Source organism: Bubalus kerabau, chromosome X (assembly GCF_029407905.1).
Source record: "Bubalus kerabau isolate K-KA32 ecotype Philippines breed swamp buffalo chromosome X, PCC_UOA_SB_1v2, whole genome shotgun sequence".
Taxonomy (NCBI): domain Eukaryota; kingdom Metazoa; phylum Chordata; class Mammalia; order Artiodactyla; family Bovidae; genus Bubalus; species Bubalus kerabau.
In genome coordinates this window covers 110,662,825-110,685,807 of record NC_073647.1, presented here as the reverse complement: position 1 = coordinate 110,685,807, position 22,983 = coordinate 110,662,825, and the positions used below count along the sequence as shown (strand labels likewise).

The 22,983-nt window shown below is 39.5% G+C and overlaps 1 protein-coding gene across 3 annotated transcripts in view; it reads left to right on the top strand.

Annotated features, from left to right (window-relative positions):
- Nucleotides 1-20,953, top strand: part of LOC129639580 (spindlin-2) — a 78,837-nt gene extending 57,884 nt beyond the window's left edge. Inside the window, exons 2-4 of one of the 3 annotated variants that reach the window (XM_055564712.1) lie at nt 15,748-15,808; nt 19,257-19,327; nt 19,993-20,953. In XM_055564712.1, coding sequence (XP_055420687.1) covers nt 20,015-20,791 — 777 coding nt within the window. In that variant the 5' untranslated portion in view covers nt 15,748-15,808; nt 19,257-19,327; nt 19,993-20,014 and the 3' untranslated portion in view covers nt 20,792-20,953. Of the gene's footprint in view, nt 1-15,747; nt 15,809-19,196; nt 19,328-19,384; nt 19,429-19,992 lie in introns of those variants that run through there. The other 2 variants (XM_055564713.1, XM_055564714.1) reach the window with 2 other exon arrangements.
- The last annotated feature ends 2,030 nt before the right edge of the window (nt 20,954-22,983 follow it).

Sequence of the window (22,983 nt, the reverse complement as noted above, 5' to 3'; positions counted from 1 at the left end):
TTTTATATTTTTTCCAGCTTCCTTTTGAAGACAATGGGCTGCCTTTCTGTTTGCCTGATGTCCTCTGACAGCATTCAGAAGCTGTTTTGTGGAATTTGCTCAGCGTTCAAATGTTCTGTTGATGAATTTGTGGGGGATAAAGTGATCTTCCTGTCCTATTCCTCTGCCATCATAGGACCGCCCCACCTCCACTAGCTTTGTTCATAGTCATGCTTCCTAAGGCCCACTTGACTTCAAATTCCAGGATGTCTGGCTCTAGGTGAGTGATCATACCATCATGGTTATCCGGGTCATGAAGATCTTTTTTGTATAGTTCTTCTGTGTATTCTTATCACCTCTTCTTAATATCTTCTGCTTCTGTTAAGTCCATACCATTTCTGTCTTTATTGAGCCCATCTTTGCATGAAACATTCCCTTGGTATCTCTAATTTTCTTGAAGAGATCTCTAGTCTTTCCCATTCTATTGTTTTCCTCTATTTCTTTGCACTGATCACTGAGGAAGGTGTTCTTCTCTCTCTTTGCTATTCTTTGGACCTCTGCATTCAAATGTGTATATCTTTCCTTTTCTCCTTTTTTCACTTTTGCTTTTCTCCTTTGCTTTTCACTTCTCTTCTTTCCACAGCTATTTGTAAGGCCTCCTCAGACAGCCATTTTTATTTTTTCCACTTCTTTTTCTTGGGGGTTGTCTTCATCCTTGTCTCCTGTACAATGTCAAGAATTCCCATCCATAGTTCATCAGGCACTCTAGCAGATCTAATCCCTTGAATCTATTTGTCTCTTCCACTGTATAATTGTAAGGGATTTGATTTAGATCATACATGAATGATTTAGGGGGTGTCCCTGCTTTCTTCAATTTAAGTCTGAATGTGGCAATAAGGACTTCATTATCTGAGCTACAGTCAGCTTCTGGTCTTGTTTTTACTGACTGTATAGAGCTTTTCCATCTTTGGCTGCAAAGAATATAATCAATCTGGTTTCGGTATTGACCATTTGCTGATGTCCATGTGTAGAGTCTTCTCCTGTGTTGTTGGAAGAGGGTGTGTGCTGTGAGTTCTCTTGGCAAAACTCTATTAGCCTTTGCCTTTCTTCATTCTGTATTCCAAGGCCAAATTTGCCTGTTATTCCAGGTGTTTCTTGACTTCCTACTTTTTTAATTCCAGTCCCCTATAATGAAAAGGGCATCTTTTGGGGGTGTTAGTTCTAGAAGGTCTTGTAGGTCTTCATAGAACTGTTCAACTTCAGCTTCTTCAGCCTTACCAGTCACGGTATAGACTTGGATTACTGTGATATTGAATGGTTTGCTCTGGAAACGAACAGAGATCATTCTGTCTTTTTTGAGATTGCATCCAAGTATTGCATTTCAGACTCTTTTGTTAACTATGATGGGTACTCCATTTCTTCTAAGGGATTCTTGCCCACAGTAGTAGATATAATGGTCTTCTGAGTTAAATTCATGCACTGCAATCCATTTTAGCTCACTGATTCCTAAAATGTCGATGTTCACTCTTGTCATCTCCTGTTTGACCACTTCCAATTTGCCTTGATTCATGACCTAACTTTCCAGGTCCCTATGCAATATTGTTCTTTACAGCATCGGACTTTGCTTCTATCACCAGTCACATCCACAACTGGGTGTTGTTTTTACTCTGTCTTAGTCTCTTCATTCTTTATGGAGTCATTTCTCCACTGATCTCCAGTAGCATATTGGGCACTTATCGACCTGGGGAGTTCATTTTTCAGTGTCCTATCTTTTTGCCTTTTCATACTGTTCATGGGATTCTCAAGGCAAGAATACTGAAGTGGTTTGCGATTCCCTTCTCCAGTGGACCGTATTTTTCCAGAACTCTCCACCATGACATGTCCATCTTTGTTGGCCCTACAAGGCATGGCTCATAGTTTAACACAGAGTTCCAGAGAATAGAAAGGGGAGACAAGAAGGCCTTCTTCAATGAGTACTGCAAAGAAATATAGGAAAACAACAAAAGGGAGATGAATAGAGAGCTCTTCAAGAAAACTGGAAAGATCAAAGGAACATTTCATCCAAAGATTGGCACAATAAAAGACAAAAATTGTAAAGATATAATAGAAACAAAAGAGATGAAGAAGAGATGGAATGAATACACAGAATAACTGTACATAAAATATCTTAGTGCCTCAGATAACCATGATGGTGTGGTCACTCACCCAGAGCCAGACATCCTGGAGTGTGAATTCAAGTGGGCCTTAGGAAGCACTGCTGTCAATAAAGATAGTGGAAGTGATGGAAATCCGGCAAAGCTTTTTAAAATCCTAAAAGATGATGCTGCACTCAGTATGTCAGTACATTTGGAAAACCCAGCAGTGGCCACAGGACTGGAAACAATCCACATCCAAATTCCCAAGAAGGACAGTACTAAAGAATGTTCAAACCACAGGACAATTGCACTCATCTCCGATGCTTGTAAGGTTATACTCAAAATCTTGCATGCTAGGCTTCAGCATTATTTGAACAGAGAAATTCAAGCTGGGCTTAGAAAAGGCAGAGGATCCAGATATCGATTTGCCAACGTTTGCTAGATCATAGAAAAAGCAAGGGAACTCCAGGAAAAAAAAATCTACCTCTGATTCAGTAACTATGCTAAAGCCTTTGACTGTGTGGATCATAACAAACTGTGGAAAACTTTTAAAGAAATAGGAATACCAGACTATCTTACCTGTCTCCGGAGAAACCTGTATGCCAGTTAAGAAGCAACAGTTGGGGTGGGGGGCAGTCCCAAGATGTAGAGGATTAGGATGGAGAGACCACTTTCTCTCCCACAATTTCATCAAAAGATCATTTGAATGTGGAGCAACTTCCACAAAACAGAATGCTATCAGAGGACACCAGATACCCAGAAAGGCAGCCCAATCTCTTTGGAAGGAGGTAGGACAAAATATATAAGATGAAAACAGAGACAAAATATTTAGGGATGGATACCTGTCCTGGGGAGGGAGTCATGAAGGAAGAGAAGTTTCCACACGATAAGAAACCCTCTCATAAGCATGTCAATGGGGAGCTTTGAAACCTCAGAGGGCAACATAACCCCCCCCCAAAAAAAAAAAAAACACCCACAGACTACATGCCTAACTGCAACTATCAGCAGAGGAGAGGCACAAATGCTAATGTCTGTGAGCAGCCAGTGGGGGCTGGGAGCAGAGGCACAGGCTACATTGTCTGTCCCTACAGTAAGGACTGGGCTTGAATGCCCTGAGGACAATCTGAGGGGGCTAATGTGACATAGCAACTCAAACCATGGGATCACTAAAAAGATTAAAAATAAATAAATAGATAGATAAAAGGACATTTCCCATGAAAGGTTCTAAGACCCTGACATGCTCACAGAACAAAGGATTGTGCCCTAGCAAATACCAATGGAGAGCAAGACAGCTGCCCTTTAGGGCCCTCCCTACCCAGAGGCAGAGAGACAGGTGTACATGAGCCAGAGCTAGAAGACAAGGGGCCACTGCAATCTGGGCCCCAGAGACCGAAGCTTCTGGCAAACTTTGCACAGGTTCCCAGTTGCTAACCATGTCTTCCTGGGATCCTGAACAGTTCACATTGGCTAGGAGGGTCACAGCCTGAGATTAGCTCCCCAGAGGAGACACATGGCACTCCTGGGATTGTGCCCTCATGGTGCATCTGGCAAACCAAGTGGCCAGGAATGGGGAGATGCATAAGATGCACAGCTCACTTGGGATAGTGTACTCCCCAAGCACCCAGTTGCCTGAACAGCTTGGACCTGGAAAGGGCACAAAACACACAGTCCATCTGGGTCAGTGCCCTTGCAGTGCACCCAAGAACCTGAGTGGCTTAGAAATGGGAAGTGAGTGAACTGCAAGGCCCACATGGAACAGTGTCATTATGGAGCATCCTGGAGCATGAGGAGCGTGGACCCAGGAAGTACATGCTACCTTGGGCTGTGGCAAACACAGTGTGGTGCATCCACTGCAAGCACTGCGCACAAATGCCAGCAGGGTTCATCTGCAGTATCCCTCTCTCTCCACAGCACAACTGATGGCTAATAATTACACATGAAAAGATACTCAATATCATTAATTTTAGAGAAATACAAACCAAGACCACAATGAGGTATCATCTCACGCCAGTCAGAATAGCCACCTTCAAAATGTCTACAAACAATAAATGCTGGAGAGGGTCTGTAGAAAAGGGAACCCTCTTACACTGTTGGTGGGAATGCTAACTGGTATAGCCATTATGGAGAACAGCGTGGAGATTCCTTTAAAAACTGGAAATAGAATTGCCATGTGACCCAAGAATCCCACTGCTGGGCATACACACTAAGGAAACCAGAACTGAAAGAGACACATGCACCCCAATGTTCATTGCAGCACTGTCTACAGTAGCTAGGACATGGAAGCTACCTAGATGTCCATCAGCAGATGAATGGATAACGAAGTTGTGGTACATATACACAATGAAATGTTACTCAGCTCTAAAATGGAACAATTTGAGTCGGTTGTAATGTGATGGATAAAACTGGAGCCTATTTTACAGAGTGAAGTAAGTCAAAAAAAGAAACACCAATACTGGATATTGACTCATGTATATGGAATTTAGAAAGACAGTAATGACAATCTTACATGCAAGGGAGCAAAAGAAACATAGATGCCAAGAACAGACTTTTGGCCTCTGTGGGAGAAGGCGAGGGTGGGATGACTTGAGAGAATAGCATTGAAACATGTACATTGTCATATGTAAAACAGATGACCAGTGCAAGTTCAATGCATGAAGCAGGGCACTCAAAGCCGGTGCTCTGGGACAACCCAGAGGGATGGGTAGGAGAGGGAGGTGGAAGAGGTGTTCAAAATAGGGGACATATGTGCACCTGTGGCTGATTCATGTTGATGTATGGCAAAAGCCATCACAATATTATAAATTAATTATCCTCCAATTAAAATAATTAAAAAATAAATAAAAGAAGAGATGGAATCTTGTATGGAAAACCTCACTGGTTGAGGATTGAGAAAGGAGTATGACAAGGGTGATTATTGTCACCCTGTTTATTTAACTTATATGCTGAGTACATCATGAGAAATATTGGGCTGAATGAGTTACAAGCTGGAATCAAGATTGCTAGGAGAAATATCAACAACCTCAGATATGTGGATGATACCCGCATGGCAGAAAACAAAGAGGAACTAAAGAACCTCTTGATGAGAATGGAAGAGGAGAGTGAAAAAGATGGCTTAAAGCTCAATATTAAAAAATAAAAAAATAAAAACTATGATCATGACATCAAGTTCCATCACTTCATGGCAAATAGAAAGGGAAAAGGTGGAAGCAGCAACAGATTTCCTCTTCTTGGGCTCAGAAATCATGGCAGACGGTGGCTGCGGTCATTAAATTAGAAGACTATTGCTTCTTGGAAGAAAAGCTATGACAAACCTAGACAGTGTGTTAAAAAAGCAGAGACATCACTTTGCTGACAAAGGTCCATATAGTCAAAGCTATGGTCTTTCCAGTAGTCATGTATAGATGTGACACCTGGACCATAAAGAAGGCAAAGCATGGAAGAATTATCTGAGTCCCTCAGACAGCAAGGAGATCAAACCAGTCAATCCTAAAGGAAATCAACCCTCATTATTCATTGGAAGGACTGATGCTGAAGCTCAAATACTGATGTGAACAGCTACCTAATGTGAACAGCCAGCTCATCGGAAAAGACCCTGATACCAGGAAAGATTCAAGGAATAAAGAGAAGATGACAGAGGATGAGGTGGTTGAATGTCATCACCAATTCAACAGATATGAATTTTGGCAAATTCTGGGAGATAGTGGAGGAAACAGGAGCCTGGAGTACTGCAGTCCATGGGGTCACGAAGAGTTGAACATTACTTAGCAACTGAACAACAACATGTCAACCAATACAATTTCCTTTAGCCAAATATGGCTATTGAGCACTTAAAAATGGCTAGGGTGAATTGAGATGTGCTATGAGTGCAACGTACACACTAGACTCTGAAAACTTTGTATGAAAAATATCTTTAAATATCTCATTAATAATGTTTATATTGATTGTATTTTAAAGTTGTAATTTTTGAAGTATGTTGGGCTAAGTGCATTACTAAAATTAGCTTTTACCTATTTCCTTTTCCTTTTTAATGTGATAATTGATAAATGCTAAAATATATGTGACATCTTTTTTTTCAAGCTTTGCTGAGATGCAAATGACATATAACATTGTATAAATTAAGATGACTTCTTATATGTGTACATATTGCAAAATAATATGAAATAAGGTTTGTTAATACATTCATAACCTCACATAGTTACCATGTTTTTATATATGTGGTGAGAACTTTTCAAATCTACTTCAACAGCTTTCAGATACATGTACAACATATTCAACTCTACTTACCATGCTGTACATTAAATTCCCAAATCTTATTAATCTTATAACTGGAAGTTTGTACCCTTTGAACACCTTCAGTCATTTCCTCTACTCACATCTCATCCCTCAAACCTAACAACCACCCATCTGTTCTCTGTTTTTAATGGGTTTCTTAGGTTCCATATATAAGTGGAATCACACAGTATTTGTCTTTCTTTAATTTCACTTAGCATAACGTCCTCAAGGTCCATCCATTTTGTTGTAAATGCCAGGATTTCCTTTGTTCATAGCTTAACACTATTTCATTTTATATCTTCATTATACATTCATCTGTTGATGGACACTTAGAATGTTTTCATTACTTGGCTATTGTGAATAATGTTTCAATAAACACAGGAATAATATATCTCTCCAACAACTTGTTTCCTCCCCTTGAAATATATACCCAGAAGTGTAATAGCTAAAGTATATGATAGCTCCAAGTTTAATTTTTTGAGGACCCACCATATTTTGTAATGGTGGTTATACCAACTTATATTCCTGCCAGGGTCCAGCCCCGGTGGATCCAGGGAATTAGAAGCGGGGATGGCGTCAGCGAGGATCAAGAAACAATTGCTTAATTAAATGTTAATTAAAGATATAAAGAGTAATAGAATAAGGATAGCTCAGTGAGAAATTTTAGTGGAGAAAAGAGGATGAATAATTCAACCAGAAGGTGAGAGAAAGAATGACATGGGGAGACCAAGCTTCGGTGAACAAGGCCCGCGATTTATTTTCCAAAGTAGTTTTTATACCTTAAGTTATGCATAGAGGATAATGGGGGAAGTGGTAGAGTCATGCAGTAAGCCGGGCTTTCTTCCTGAAAACTTATCATATGGAAAAGTTTAGGTGATTTGCATCATCTTCTGGCCCGGAGGCCTCTTAACATTTTAAGACCCTTTCTTCAGAAAACTTATTTTTCTCTAAAGGTGATTAGTCAGGCGCCACCCTCCAAAAGCATTAGATAAAGTTGCATTCCTATAGGGCAAAGGTGTGGTGGGCTATAACAAGAAAAAGAATTAACTCAAGGGTCCAAGGTTACAAATATTAAAGCTACTACTTACACCAATTATATTAATCAATACACTGCCAGGGACACAGCAGGTAAGGGATATGGAAACTTAGCAGCAAACATTGGTCCAACAAGTGAAAAACCCTTCACCAATACAATTTCTAATCAATCTTTTAACTGTTCAAAGGAATCTGTATTTAGACAGTTTAGAACATCTCATGCCTCTCACAGTTGGGAGGCTCTGAACAATCACATGTGGCCAGAAAAACCTATTCAGGCAGGCTAGAGGACTTCCAAAGGAGTTTGTAGGTTGAAACACTGTCACACCCAGGAATTATTAACTGGAGCTGTAAGTTAACTCTTTTTTCAGAGAGAGGTAGTTGGGGACAGCCCCCCATAAAGTCAGAGGTGTAGGTGAGGGCACAAAGCAGAAAGTAGGCAGACTCTGGTTTTGGGAGTAGATGCTCGAGAATTTCCAGAGGGACTCCTGAAGCTCGATCCCGCCTTTGCGTATGCCGAGCCTCCTTCCTCATGACCTTTGCCATGGGCGGAGCTCCTGCTCCCGACATCTTCCCATCAACAGTATACAAATATTCCCCTTTGCCCACATTCATGCCAGTGCTTGTTATCTCTTGTCTTTCTTTCAAATTAATTTTTTTAATTTAATTAGAGGCCAATTACTGTACAGCATTGTGATGTTTTTTTCCCATACATCAACATGAATCAGCCATGGGTGCACATGTGTCCCCCTATCCTGAACACCCCTCCCACCTTCCTCCCCACACCATCCCTCTGGGTTGTCCCAGAGCACTGGCTTTGAGTGCCCTGCTTCATGCATCGAACTTGCACTGGTCATCTACTTTACATATGATAATATATATGTTTCAATGCTATTCTTTCAAATTATCCCATCCTTGCCTTATCTGACATAATTCAAAAGCCTGTACTTTACATATGTGTCTCTTTTGCTGTCTTGCATGTAGGGTCATTGTTACTGTCTTTCTAAATTCCATATACATGCGCTAATATTCAGTATTTGTGTTTCTCTTTCTGACTTATTTCACTCTGTAAAATAGGCTCCAGTTTCATCCAACTCATTACAACTGACTCAAATGCATTATTTTTAATGTTGAGTAATATTCCATTGTGTATATGTACCACAACTTCCTTATCCATTCATCTGCCAATGGACATCTAGGTTGCTTCCTAGTCCTAGCTATTGTGAACAGTGCTGCAATAAACATTGGGGTACATGTGTCTCTTTCAATTCTGGTTTCCTCAGTGTGTATGCACAACAGTGGTATTCCTGGGTCATATGGCAGTTCTATATCCAGTTTTAAGGAAACTCCACACTGTTCCCCATAGTGGCTGTACTAGTTTACATTCACACCAATAGTGTAAGAGGGTTCCCTTTCCTCCACACCCTCTCCAGCATTTACTGTTTGTAGATTTTTGATGGAAGCCATTCTGAACTGTGTGAGATGGTACCTCACTGTGGTTTTGATTTGCATTTTTCTAATAATGAGTGATGTTGAGCATCTTTCCATGTGTTTGTTAGCCATCTGTATGTCTTCTTTGGAGAAATGTCTGTTAAGTTCTTTGGCCTATTTTTGGATTAGGGCGTTAATTTTTCTAATATTGAGCTGCATAAGCTGTTTGTATATTTTGGAGATTAATTCTTTGCCAATGTCTTCTTTTGCTATTATTTTATCCCATTCTGAAGGCTGCCTTTTTGGCTTGCTTACACTTTCCTCTATTGTGCAAAATATTTTAAGTTTAATTGGGTACCATTTGTATATTTTTGCTTTCATTTACATTACTCTGGGAGGTTGGTCATAGAGGATCTGGCTGTGATTTATGTCAGAGAGTGCTCTGCCTATGTTTTCCTCTAAGAGTTTTATAGTTTCTGGTTTTACATTTGGAATTTTAATCCATTTTAAGTTTATTTTTGTGTTGGAAAGTGTTCTAACTCCAGTCTTTTACAGGTGGTTGACCAGTTTCCCAGTACCACTTGTTAAAGAGATTCTCTCTTGTCCATTGTATATTTTTGCCTCCTTTGTCACAGATAAGGTGTCCACAGGTGTGTGGATTTGTCTCTGGGCTTTCTATTTTGTTCCATTGATCAATCTTTCTGCTTTGTGCAAGTATCATACTGTCTTGATGACAGTAGCTTTGTAGTATAGTCTGAAGTCAGGAAGGTTGATTCCTCCAGTTCCATTCTTCTTTCTTAAGATTGCTTTAGCTATTTGAGATTTTTTGTGTTTCCATACAAATTATGAAATTATTTGTTCGAGTTCTGTGAAAACCACCATTGGTAGTTTGATAGGGGTTACATTTAATCCATAGATTGCTTTGTGTAGTATACTCATTTTCACTGTATTCATTCTTCCAATCCCAGTAATTGGTATATTTCTCCATCTATTTGTTTCATCTTTGATATTTTTCATCAGTGTTTTATAGTTTTCTATATATAGGTCTTTCTATTTCTGTAGATAAATTTACTGCTTATTTAACTTATATGCAGAGTACATCATGAGAAACGCTGGGCTGGAAGAAGCACAAGCTGGAATTAGGATTGATAGGAGAAATATCAATAACCTCAGATATGCAGATGACACCACCCTTATGGCAGAAAGTGAAGAGGAACTGAAAAGCCTCTTGATGAAAGTGAAAGAGGAGAGTGAAAGAGTTCGCTTAAAGCTCAACATTCAGAAAACGAAGATCATGGCATCTGGTGTCATCACTTCATGGCAAATAGATGGGGAAACAGTGTCAGACTTTATTTTGGGGGGCTCCAAAATCACTGCAGATGGTGATTGTAGCCATGAAATTAAAAGACGCTTACTCCTTGGAAGGAAAGTTATGACCAACCTAGATAGCATATTCAAAAGCAGAGACATTACTTTGCCAACAAATGTCTGTCTAGTCAAGGCTATGGTTTTTCCCGTGGTCATGTATGCCTGTCAGAGTTGGACTGTGAAGAAAGCTGAGCGCCGAAGAATTGATGCTTTTGAACTGTGGTGTTGGAGAAGACTCTTGAGAGTCCCTTGGACTGCAAGGAGATCCAACCAGTCCATTCTAAAGATCAGTCCTGGGTGTTCATTGGAAGGACTGATGCTAAAGCTGAAACTCCAGTACTTTGGCCACCTCATGTGAAGAATTGACTCATTGGAAAAGACCCTGATGCTGGGAGGGGTTGGGGGCAGGAGGAGAAGGGGACGACAGAGGATGAGATGGCTGGATAGCATCACCTATTCGATGGACATGGGTTTGGGTGAACTCTGAGAGTTGGTGATGGACAGGGAGGCCTGGTGTGCTGCAATTCATGGGGTCGCAAAAAGTCGGACATGACTGAGTGACTGAATTGAACTGAACTGAATTCCTAAGTATTTTATTCTTTCTGTTGCAGTGTTGAATGGGATTGTTTCCTTAATTTCTCTTTCTCTTCTTTCATTGTTATTGTATAGGACTAAAAGGGATTTATGTGTATTAACTTTATATCCTGCAACTCTACCACATTTGTTGCTTAGCTCTAATAGTTTTCTGGTGGTATCTTTGGGTTTTCTATATAGAGGATCATGTCATTTGCAAACAGAGAATTTTACTTCTTCTTTTCCAATCTGAATTCCTTTTATTTCTTTTTCTTCTCTTATTGCCGTGGTTAGGACTTCCAAACCTATGTTCAATAGTAGTGGTGAAAGAGGGCACCCTTGTCTTGTTCCTGATTTTAGAAGAAATACTTTCAATTTTTCACTATTGAGGATAATGTCTGCTGTGGGTTTGTCATATATGTCTTTTATTATTTTGAGATATGTTCCTTTTATTCCTGCTTTCTGGAGAGTTTTTATCATAAATGCATGTTGAATTTTTTCAAAGACTTTCTCTTGAGGTAATCATATGGCTTCTATCTTTCAATTTGTTAATATGATGTATCACATTGATTGATTTATGAATATTGAAGAATCCTTACATCCCTTGGAAAAAGCCCATTTGATCATGATGTATGATCTTTTAAATATGCTGTTGGATTCTGTTTGCTAGACTTTTTTTTTTTTTTTGAAGATTTTTGCATCTATGTTCATCAGTGATATTGGCCTGTAGGTTTCGTGTTGTGTGGCATCTTTGTCTGGTTTTGGTATTATGATAATGGCGGCTTCATAGGATGAGCTTGGGAGATTACCTTCCTCTGCAACTTTCTGGAGGAATTTGAGTAGAATAAGTGTTAGCTCTTCTCTAAATTTTTGGTAGAATTCACCTGTGAATCCTTCTGATTCTGGGCTTTTGTTTGTTGGAAGATTTTTTTATTACAGTTTCTATTTCTGTGCTTGTGATATGTCTGTTAAGATTTTCTAATTCTTCATGGTTCTGCTATGGATGGTTATACTTTTCTAAGAATCTGTGTGTTTCTTCCAAGTTGTCAATTTTATTGGCATATAATTGCTCATAGTAGTTTCTCATGATCTTTTGTATTTCTGTGTTGTCTGTTGTGATTTCTCCATTTTCATTTCTAATTTTATTGATTTGATTCTTCTCCTTTCTTGATGAGTCTGGCTAATGGTTTTTCTATTTTATTTATCTTCTCAAAGAACCAGTTTTTAGTTTTGCTGATTTTTGCTATAGTCTCCATTCTTTTTAATTTATTTCTGATCTGATTTTTATGATTTCTTTCCTTCTACCCACTTTGAGTTTCTTCTGTTCTTCTTTTTCTAGTTGCTTTAGGTGTAAAGTTAGGTTATTTATTTGATGTTCCTCTTGTTTCTAGATTTAGGCTTGTATTGTAATGAACCTCCCTCTTAACATGGCTTTTACTGAATCTCATTAGGTTTGGGGTTATTGTGTTTTAATTTTCACTTGTTTCTCTGCATTATTTTGGCTCAGCTGTTAAAAAATCTGCCTTCAATGCAGAGACCTGGATTCTATCCCTGGGTGGGGAAGATCCCTGGAGAAGGGAACAGCTACCCATTCCAGTATTCTGCCCTAGAGAATTCCATTGATTGTATAGTCTATGGGCTTGCAAAGATTTAGACACAACTGAGAAACTTACATTTAGATTGATATTTTTATTTCCTTTTGATTTCTTCTGTGATCTATTGGTTATTCAGAAGTGTGTTGTTTAGCCTCCATATGTTTGTGCTTATGTGCATATGTGTCTTGGAGTGTTTTGCTTTGAATTTATCCTGTTTGGGACTCCCTGAGTTTCTTGGAATTTGGTGGCTACTTCCTTCCCCATTTTCGGGAAGGTTTTGACTATTATCTCCTCAAGTATTTCTCATGCCCTTTCATTTTGTCTTCTTCCTCTGGGACACCTATGATTTGAATGTTGGGTGTTTAACATTGTCCCAGAGGTCTCTGAGGTTGTCCTCATTTCTTTTATTACTTTTTTTCTTTTCTCCTCTCTGCTTCATTTATTTCCACCATTCTATTTTCCACCTCACTGATCCTATCTTCTGCCTCAGTTATTCTACTGTGGGTTCCCTCCAGAGTGCTTTTAATCTCAGTTATTAGATCACTCATTATTGATTGTCTCTTCTTTATTTCTTCTAGGTCCTTGTTAAACATTTTTTGCATCTTCTCAATCCTTGTCTGCAACTATATATTTTTTTCAAGATTTGGATCATCTTTACTGTCATTATTCTGTAGACTCCCTGTCTCCTCTTTTTTTATTTAGTTTGGTGGGTTTTTATCATGTTCCTTCATCTGCTGAATATTTTGCTGCCTTTTCATTTTGTTTAGATTTCTGTGTTTGGAGTGCCCTTTCTGCAGGCTGGAAGTTCATGGTTCCTTTTGATTGTGGAGTCTGCTCCCTGTAGGTGGGGTTGGACCAGTGGCTTTTCAAGGTTTGCTCATTGGGGGAGCTTGGATCTGTGTTCTGGTGGGTGGGGCTGGATCTCTTCCCTCTGGAGTGCAATGAAGTGTCCTGTGGTGAATTTGACGGGATGTTTATGGGTTTAGCATGGCTTTGGTTCATGTCTTTTAATGTTCACGTTTGTGTTCCTGTTTTTTTGGAGAATTATTGTGGTGTGTCTTGCATTGGAACTTGTTGGCTCTTGGGTGGAACTTGGTTTCAGTGTAGGTATGGAGACTTTGGGTGGGCTCCTGTCTATTAATGTTCTCTGGAGTCAGGAGTTCTCGGATGTTCTATGGTTTTGGAGTTAAGCCTCCTGCCTCTGGCTTTCAGTCTTTCTCTTACAATAGCCTCAAGACTCCTTTTGAAGAGATTGGGCTGCCTTTCTGGGTTCCTGGTGTCCTCTGCCAGCATTGTTGTTTTGTGGAAGTTTCTCAACCTTCAGATGGTCTTTTGATGAATTTATGGGTGAGAACATCGTCTCCCTTTCCTATTTCTCTGCCATCTTGGGACTGCCCTATCTCTTGTCTTTTTTATAATAACAATTCTAACAGGTGTGAGGTGATATTTCATGGGCTTTGATCGGCATTTCACTGAAAATTAGTGATGTTGATCAGTGTTTCATATCCCTATTGGCCATTTGAATATATTCTTTGGAAAACTGTTCAATTCTTTTGCTGACTTTTGAAATAGGGTTCTGGTGTTTCTTTGTTTGTTACTGAGTTGTATGAGTTCTTTATATATATTTGAGATTAACCCTTTATCAGATATGTAGCTTGAAAATATTTATTCCCATTATGTAGGTTGCCTTCTCATTGTATTGATTGTTACCTTTGCTGTGCAGATTTTCAGTCTGATGTAGTCCCATGTGACTTTTGCTTTTGTTGCTTCTGCTTTGGGTGTCATATCAAAAAAAAATGAAGTTTCTCTGTGTGTTTTTTTTCTAGGAATTTTATGGTATCAGGTCTCATATTTAAGTCATTAATCCGTTTTTAGTTCATTTTTCTCAAAAGTGTAAGACTGGGATTCAGTGTCATTCTTTGACATGAAAGTGAAAGTCATTGAGTCATGTCTGACTCTTTGCAACCCCATGGACTGTACCCTGTCAGGTTCCTCTGTCCATGAATTTCTCTAGGCCAAAATACTGGAGTGGGTAACCATTTCCTTCTCCAGGGAATCTTCCCAACCTAGGGAATGAACCCAGGTCTCCCACATTACAAGTGGACTCTTTACCAGCTGAGCCACCAGGGAAACCCATTCTTTGGTATTTGGATATCCAATTTTCCCTGCGCCATTTATTGAAGAGACAATCTTGTCTCTATTGTGCATTCTTAGCTCCCTTGCACATTGGACTTATGTTTATATTTGTATTAGCACTGGTCTAGAAAACTCTTTCTCTTTGTTTCTTGGAAAGCTGGATAGAGAGGATCTGGCTCTGAGAATCACAAAATTATAAGTATGATGAGCTCAAGATGCTTTCTTCTTTGAATTACCAATTCTAAGAAAGCTGCCCACTGACGAGAAATGCCTGCATTGTACTGTTTCATGTGTGAGAAATTATTTTTTAATATTGCACTACTAAGATTTGGATGGTATTTGTAGAGGCAGTAAGCATATATTGATTAATACAAGTAGTATGGGAAAGAGTTAACAAAGATAAGGAGGACTGGGAGCATTGGGACAAGAATTTTAAACTAAGTCTTCAATGTGGCTCCCATTGTGACTATAGATAGTGAATAAGAACTTTAAATGAGAATGCAAACACAAAAACCTGAATGTTGGAGAACATTTTGTTTGTTCGAGGAGTACTAATGATTCCAGTGTGGAAGAAGCACAGTTAGATGATAGGTTGAACATTTAGAATTGCTGAATCTATTACAACCTATAAACATAGAAATTTTATATTCAGTGTTATCAGTGAGAATGGTAGAAAATATCAGAAAGAGATATAACAGACTAGCGGGGGAAAGACTGGATCAAATATAGTCTTGTAAGAAACTCTTTGTATTTTTACTTTTCTTCTGAGTGAAATGAGGAGTCATTATAGGTTTTGACTGATGTAGTGATCAGGCTATTAAAGAACAAGAGCACAAGCAACCAGTCTACTATAAGCTAGTCATGAAGTAAGGATGGCTAAAATTAAGATAGTAGTAGTGAATGTGATAAATATGGTAAGACTTTAGACAAATTTTGAAAGTAGGGACAACATAATCATGATGAGTTAAATATGGGCTGTGAAAAAGAATGACATTTAGTTAGTAACCTTTGAATAGGGAAAGATGGAGTTGCCATTTGCTGCAATGGGGTGATACAACTGCAGGTGAAGCAGGTTTTAGGGGAAATATAAGACTCTTAGCATGAATGTATTGACTTTGTTAGACAGCCCCATGAAAATGTCTATTAAGTAACTGGATTTACAAGTCTGGAGTGCAAAGAGAGGTCAGACAAGATATATTAATTTGAGACTTTTCAACTTCTAGATGGCATTTAAAGCCATAACCCTGGATGAGATCACCAAAGAAGAGAACATGGATAGAGAAGGTATCTACTGATTGATTTGGGAAACAGTAACATTAAGAGATGGGCCTGATAAGAAGGAACATATTTATAAAGGTGAATTTATAAGAGGTAGCCAGTGAGTTACCAGAAAAACCTGGGGAGTGTGGGATCCTTAGTGTAGGAGATAGTTTTGTAAAGAAGATGGAATGATCAAAGGCCACTGATAGATAAAGTAAGATGTAAAATGAAAGTGAAAGTCACTCATTTGTGTCAGACTCTTTGTGTTTCCATGGACTGTAGCCCACCATACTCTTCTGTCCATGGGTTTTTTCCAGGCAAGAATACTGGAATGGGTTGTCATTCCCTTCTCCAGGGGATCTCATTGAAGGCAGATTCTCTTACACTCTGAGCCACTACAGAAGCCCGGTAAAGTAAGATGGAGATTAATAAATGAAAATTGGTGGTCATTGATGACTCTTAACAAGAACAGTTTTCATGGAGTGGTGGGGAAGTGAACAGGGGAACCAGACTAGAGTAGGAGTAGGTTTTAGAGACAATGAGAGGAAAATATTGAAAACAGTGGATAGGAAACACCTTCAGGAGTTTTGTTGCAAAAGAGAGTAGAAATATGAGGTGGTAGCTGAAACAGTAAATGAAATCAGAAAAGGGTATTTTTGAGATGGGAAAAATTGAAACCATGTTCTTCTGGTGATATAAGCCTAAAACACATTGCTTAATGCAAAAATAAGTTCTAGAAAATATAAACAATATGGCATAACTTATGCTTAAAAATTTACCAATAATACCATATTTCATCTAAGACCAAGATTTACACATATTTGTGGAGGAAAAAAATAGCATTTACTATTTCCTTTTACTTTCCTTATATTTTTCCTTTTTTACATTTTTATTTTTCACATTTTAACATCTCTAAATGTGCCATATATCTGTTAATTCATAGCTTATTATAGTTTAATTGTGGTCATTTTCTTTTTTAATGGTACACAAAATTTTCTCAAAATTAACAGTAGTTACATTAAATGATATGCAAAATATATTTTCTATGGGTATAGAAGTAGAGAAGGCAAATCAGCAAATTCATAACAGAGATAACAATCTGGGGCATACATAGAGCCACAGTGACTGTGAATGTTGTAAATATTTATTTGCAATAGTTTAATGATTTAAAAGGGGAATGGATGCCAATATTTTATGTGTAAATAAAAATACATATAAAATATATATGAAACTGGATAATTTTAGAATCAAAAATATAAAAGTAAATTTTAGAAAGATAGACAATTTAAAAGAAAGATATGAAGAGAAACACACAATAGGACTACTGAATGGCAAAAAGACCCCACAGGAAAATAAGTTGAAACTCACTAATCAGAAATAAATAGACTAAAACACTGAGCTACCAATCCTTACTCACTAATTTGGCACACATTAAAAATATGAAAATATCAAGAGTTGACTAGAATGTGGAAAAGATGGAATACCTACAATGCTGATTATACCATAATTTGGTTCAGTGAATTAATGCAAGAATTTGGCAATATTTAGGAATTTTGAATTGCTTATACCTACAACTCAGTATTTCTTTTTCCACTGTATACACTGCAGAAACTCTGGAACAAGTCCAGAAAACTATTCATTGTATCATTGTTTGTAATAATGAAATGTTGAAATGAATTAAATGACCATCAAGAGAATGGATGCTTGGCTATATTGTTAAATGGATGACAAAAATGTTATATATATATATATATATATATATATATATATATACACTCTGTAATAGAGTTGCAGATAACAAGGAATGTTAGAGATATAAGAGGGAGATTTAAAAACAAAATATTGAGTAACAAAAGCAAGATGCAAAAAAATATATATATATACTCATGATTAAACTTATGTTCAAAATAAAGCTCAGCGAAATTAAATTATTAGACACATCAGAGTTCTGTTTCAGGCTTGATGACAAGGCTTTTTTAAGGAAAAAAAAGCCAAAACATTTTCTTGAATATCTGTAACAGTGGATACATACATATACTTTTAAAAGGAAGTGCTAAATAAGCTTGTTCAACTAAGTACATGATTGGTTAGTTTTACAAACTGTAGAGATGTCATATTCTTATCAGTTAGACAGTACATATATATAGTTGGGTCATAAGAACCCATAGCCATCTCCCAGAAATGTCTTGTGGGCCACTGAAAGAGAATTATTCTCTTCCACTCACAGTATGGAGTAAATAATTATCCTTCATAATGGACATTTTAAAAATAAATATGAAAAACAAAATGAATAATATCTGTAAATAATATAGGTATGAATATAAAGATGGTTAAGATATGCAAAATTTGAATGATGATTTTTAGCGTTAGAGAGGAAGAAAAGAATAGGATCAGGATTAGAGAATAAAAAAGAATTACATTTTATTGATAATATTTTAATTTTAAAATGCTTTAATAAAAACAGGTAAAATTTTAATGGAGAGTACTTATTACTTGTAATATTGCTTATATACACTCTATTTTCAAAATACCATAAAAATGATATTACAAAGAATTTTTAAGAATTGAATCTGCAAAATGATCCTAGATCTCTAAAAGAGTAGAAAAAAAGGTGAAAGAAATAAAGGGTTCATATTTTGCTTGAAGCCCTGGGGAATGAGATTTATAGTGGTTTTAGGTTAGATTATTTTCTTCAAGTGAATCTTCTGAATTTTACAGAGTCCACATAGTACATGCAATTCTTTTCAATCTGTGAAAAAGAAGAAAAGGGAAAAAATATATATTTTCAAGAAGTCTGGAAATGACCAGAGAGTAAAATTCCCTAGAGATTGTATCAAGATGCAAATAAACACAAGCTCATTTCTCTCGTCCTTTCTCAAATCCCCTTAAACGGCAAGAAACGCCATTTTCCGTATATAGAGACTAACATCGGAAGGGCACAGGAGGGAAAGAGAAGGGAAATTGTTGGAAAATGGGAAAACAGATGGGGCACGGGCACTGCGGTAGGGGTAGGGTGGGGAAAATGGGGGCCCCTGATCTGGAGACGGAACGCAAAGCTGGTTGGGGTGGGGCGTTGTGGGTTTAACAAGGCGCCTCCAGATTTTGGAAAGGCGTGGGGCCGGGAGATAGAAACACCTCCCAGGCACAGGGCAGAGGTGGGCCTGAGAGTGGAGGAGGCGGGGAGGGTGGCAGTGTTTGGGAGGAAGGGGCGGCCTCTCTCCTGGCAGGAAGCTGCGCGATGGTAAGAGGGAGGAGACTGCGGCTGCGGCAGCGGCTTCTGGGATCCCGATGTGGCAGAGAGGCCGTCACCGTCAAGGAGGTGGAGGGCCTGCGAGCCCAGTGTTGGAGACACTGCCGCCATCCTCTTCGTCAGCCCAGCTGTCTTCCTAGACACGCTTCTCGCCTAAGGATCCTTCCCTCCCAGCTCTTGCAAACTCCGAACTCGTCGCCTGCTGATCCTCTTTCACCACAGGTTCACAGCGGAGGCAGCAGTGAGGTGTCCGATTTGGACACGTGAGACCTGCGGTCCCCCGACTTGGGGAGGTGGGCGCTGGACTAGAGAATCGGAGGATGCGGGTTGGTGGGTGCCAAGAGGGAAAATTTGGGTTCTGTGCTGGAATGGAAGTTGAGGGAGACTGAGAAAGGTGATTTGGGGATTGGGGGTGGGGAGAAGTAGAGCCGAAGAGCACCTGGGTGGTAATAAAGGTGGCCCCAGAAAGAGAAAGAGATTTGTTCTGGGCACCCAGCGGCAAAATGGGGTAGACCAGGAAGAGATATGAAGGAGAGTTGAACAACAGGCAGAAGGAATGGGGAGGGAGGCAAGACAGATGAAGAGCAAATGATAGTGAGCAGAGGGAAAGGGTACTATGTTAATCTAAATAGAGAGAATGAGTGGGAGCTAATAAACGATGAATATTTGTATTTGGTATGGGGAGTCTAAGATGGCAACAGAGGTATTAACCAAAGGAGCCTGCTCCCTCTTGCTGGGGGCTCAACAACCAAAACTATCACCTTTCCAACCCTTCAGCACAGCCAAATAAGTTTGGAGGGAGGACACTGTAGGCAAACATCCAATAATATTTTGATAGCCAGCATCTCTGCTGGACATCCAGTAACTTGGATGGCAATACATATACCTGATGCCCAGGGAATTTGCAATGCAGAGAAATAAAATTTCACACTACAGTACACTAAATGTTTCTCCCTAGCCTCTTTCCTCCCCTTGCAGGTATGAAGACACCTCACAAAAAGGCAACTGCAAGGCAGCAAACCAGGGAAATTGTTGATGACCACACCTTGTCTGCAAGTATGAGGAAGAAAAAGATTTCTCAAAAGAAACAGAGGGGCAGACCTTCCTCCCAGACCCGCAGGAACATCGTGGGCTGCAGAATTTCACATGGATGGAAGGAAGGTGATGAGCCCATCACCCAGTGGAAAGGAACCGTTCTGGATCAGGTGCCTATAAATCCCTCTCTTTATCTGGTGAAATATGATGGAATTGACTGTGTCTATGGACTGGAACTTCACAGAGATAAAAGGATTTTAAAGCTTAAAATCCTTCCTGATAAAGTGCCATTTTCTCGAGTCAGAGATGTGCACCTTGCAAATACCATAATTGGTAAAGCTGTGGAACATATGTTTGAGGGTGAACATGGTTCTAAGGATGGATGGAGGGGGATGGTCTTAGCTCAAGCACCCATCATGAAAGCCTGGTTTTATATTACCTATGAGAAAGATCCTGTTTTGTACATGTACCAGCTTTTAGATGATTATAAAGAAGGTGACCTCCATATCATGCCAGAGTCGAGTAAGTCTTCTCCAAAAGAGAGAGAGCCAGAAGGAGTTATAGATGGCCTCATAGGTAAACATGTAGAATATACCAAAGAAGATGGCTCCAAAAGGACAGGCAAAGTCATTCACCAAGTTAAAGCCAAACCTTCTGTGTACTTCATCAAGTTTGATGATGATTTCCATATCTATGTCTATGATTTGGTGAAAAAGTCTTAATGGTTAGGGTAAACATTGTCATGTGTATGTAGGCAAATATATGATTTGGAGAAACACAAAATATGTTGCTTTTCAGTGTACTGAAAGTATAGGGGTCCCTAATAACCCATCATCATTGCCAGCAAAACTGTTGTTTTGTTCTGAAAAATATAAGTTTATGTAGCTATGACATGCTGTGTGTAAGGAATTTGTCATGGTGAAAAGGTTGGGTGTGTTTGGTTGAGAGGACATGAAAGGAAGGAACAAGTGTAAATTCAGGCTGTGAATAAAGTTCAGCTAGTATCATAATCAGTCATCTAAAAATGGAACAGGACTTATCTGGTCTGGTCTAAGGAGAGGAGAGGAGAAGGAATTAGAGATGGATTGTGGGGGAAAGGAAGAGAGATGGCTGCTTAAGAAAGGATATGGGAAGAGGTCAGAAATGGAGAGGCTTCTAGGGGCAGGGATAACCTAAGAAGGGGAGGCAGCCAACTGGGGGGCATTGAAGAATAGCAGAGAGTGAAATCTTGGGGTTGAGAGGAAACCAGGATAAATTGAGTAAAGAGGGACACAAATACATTTAGAAGAAGTTCAGGGCAAGGGAGACAAAGATAAAGTTGGCAGAGATCTGAGGAGAAGCTAAAAGGATACTTTAGAAGGGGAGGAACACTAAGGAAGGAGAATTCTCCTCCTTCCACAGAGGGAGTGAAAATAGAGAAAATGGCATGAGGTGTGGGGTCCATGAGAGATTGGAAGACCCAAGAAAAATAGCACTTCTGGCAGTATCCAAGTTGCCCTCCTTAGCTCTGTGCACAAAGAAGTGGCAACAAAGAAACCAGATGGATTGGAGCTTCTCTAGAGGGAAATTTTGACAGAAATGTCTCAGGATTTAAGCAGGAGCCAAGTTTATACATAAAAGACTTTTATTATATCAGGGAGTTCATGCCACACCTGCTGAGCAGAGCCCAGCCCTCAGCCTAAACACACTAGCATGGTGCTCCATAGCAGGGGGCTGTAGGCAGTTACCTCGTATTTTCCAGAGGACCCAGGGGCAGTAAATCTCAGACCTGAAGTTCTTGGTTCACTTGCTCTACACTGAATAAATGATTTTTTGGGGAACGAGTCAGTGGAGTTCTCAGAACTTAAGAGATGTGCCACCTTGCATTTGGAAGGCATTTTATCCAGAAAAAAATGAAACTTGCTCAACCCAGATACTGCACTCATCTCACTGTTCTTCAACTTCCTGAACTATACCTTGCCTCCTTACAGAGGATTGAGCTTAATGCTTCTGTCCAGGGCATGGGGAGGCATGGGGAGACTTCTCTCCAGGGCATGGACACTTGACTGTCCATGCTTCTCTCAGCAGCTGCCTGAAACCACAGATATCTCCCCCCAGTGCTTCACCAGATGGAGGTCTGCTGCCTCCAGAAACCCCATTCTGGCAATAGCCCAACAAAAATAATGCCTACTGACTCTTCACGTGTACCTCCTGACTAGTCTTGCCCACTTCAAGCACATGGGGAACTGTACTAGAAATGTGTGCAGTTCTATTTTCAGGTGAGATAGGTGGCATGGGCAGTTGAGCAGGGAGATGTGACTTTGTATAACGAAGTCCTTCTACTGTATAGTGCCACATAGGTGGTTGGTGGGAAGAGGGTGTGGTAACTCCCAATAAATTCCCTCTGAGGTATGGTGTCCCAATACATGGGTCTTTGTCCTTCTCTCTTCCTTTCCTTCCCCCAGTCCAGCTGTGGATGTTCCCTTCAAAACTCTCTCTGGTTTTCCCACTCCACATTCTTCACTGCCCTCAAAGAAACAGTGCTGCTGTCTCTCTTCTGCCCAGTAACTCCAGGCATAGCAGGCAGAGGGGAAGGAAGGGAGCTTTCCAGAGTGGAAAGAAGTTGGTAATTCCAGTTCATTCTCTCCACCCAACATGACCTGAAGCTGTTTGCCTCAAGAACTACACAAGGTGAGCCCACCTCACCAGAGCATGGATAGATTTTCTTTCATTCATCACATAATTCAGTCTAGCAAACACCTGCAGGCCACTCATGGGCCAGTTTCAGCCCACTGTCATATTTTGGTTGATCTTCATGTTTTTATCATTCTTGATTTTAAAATTAGTTATATAGACATTTGGGGGATTTCACATTTCAAAAATCCACATTTCTGGCTTACCTTAAAAAACAAAACAATAGACCAAGGGTTAGGGC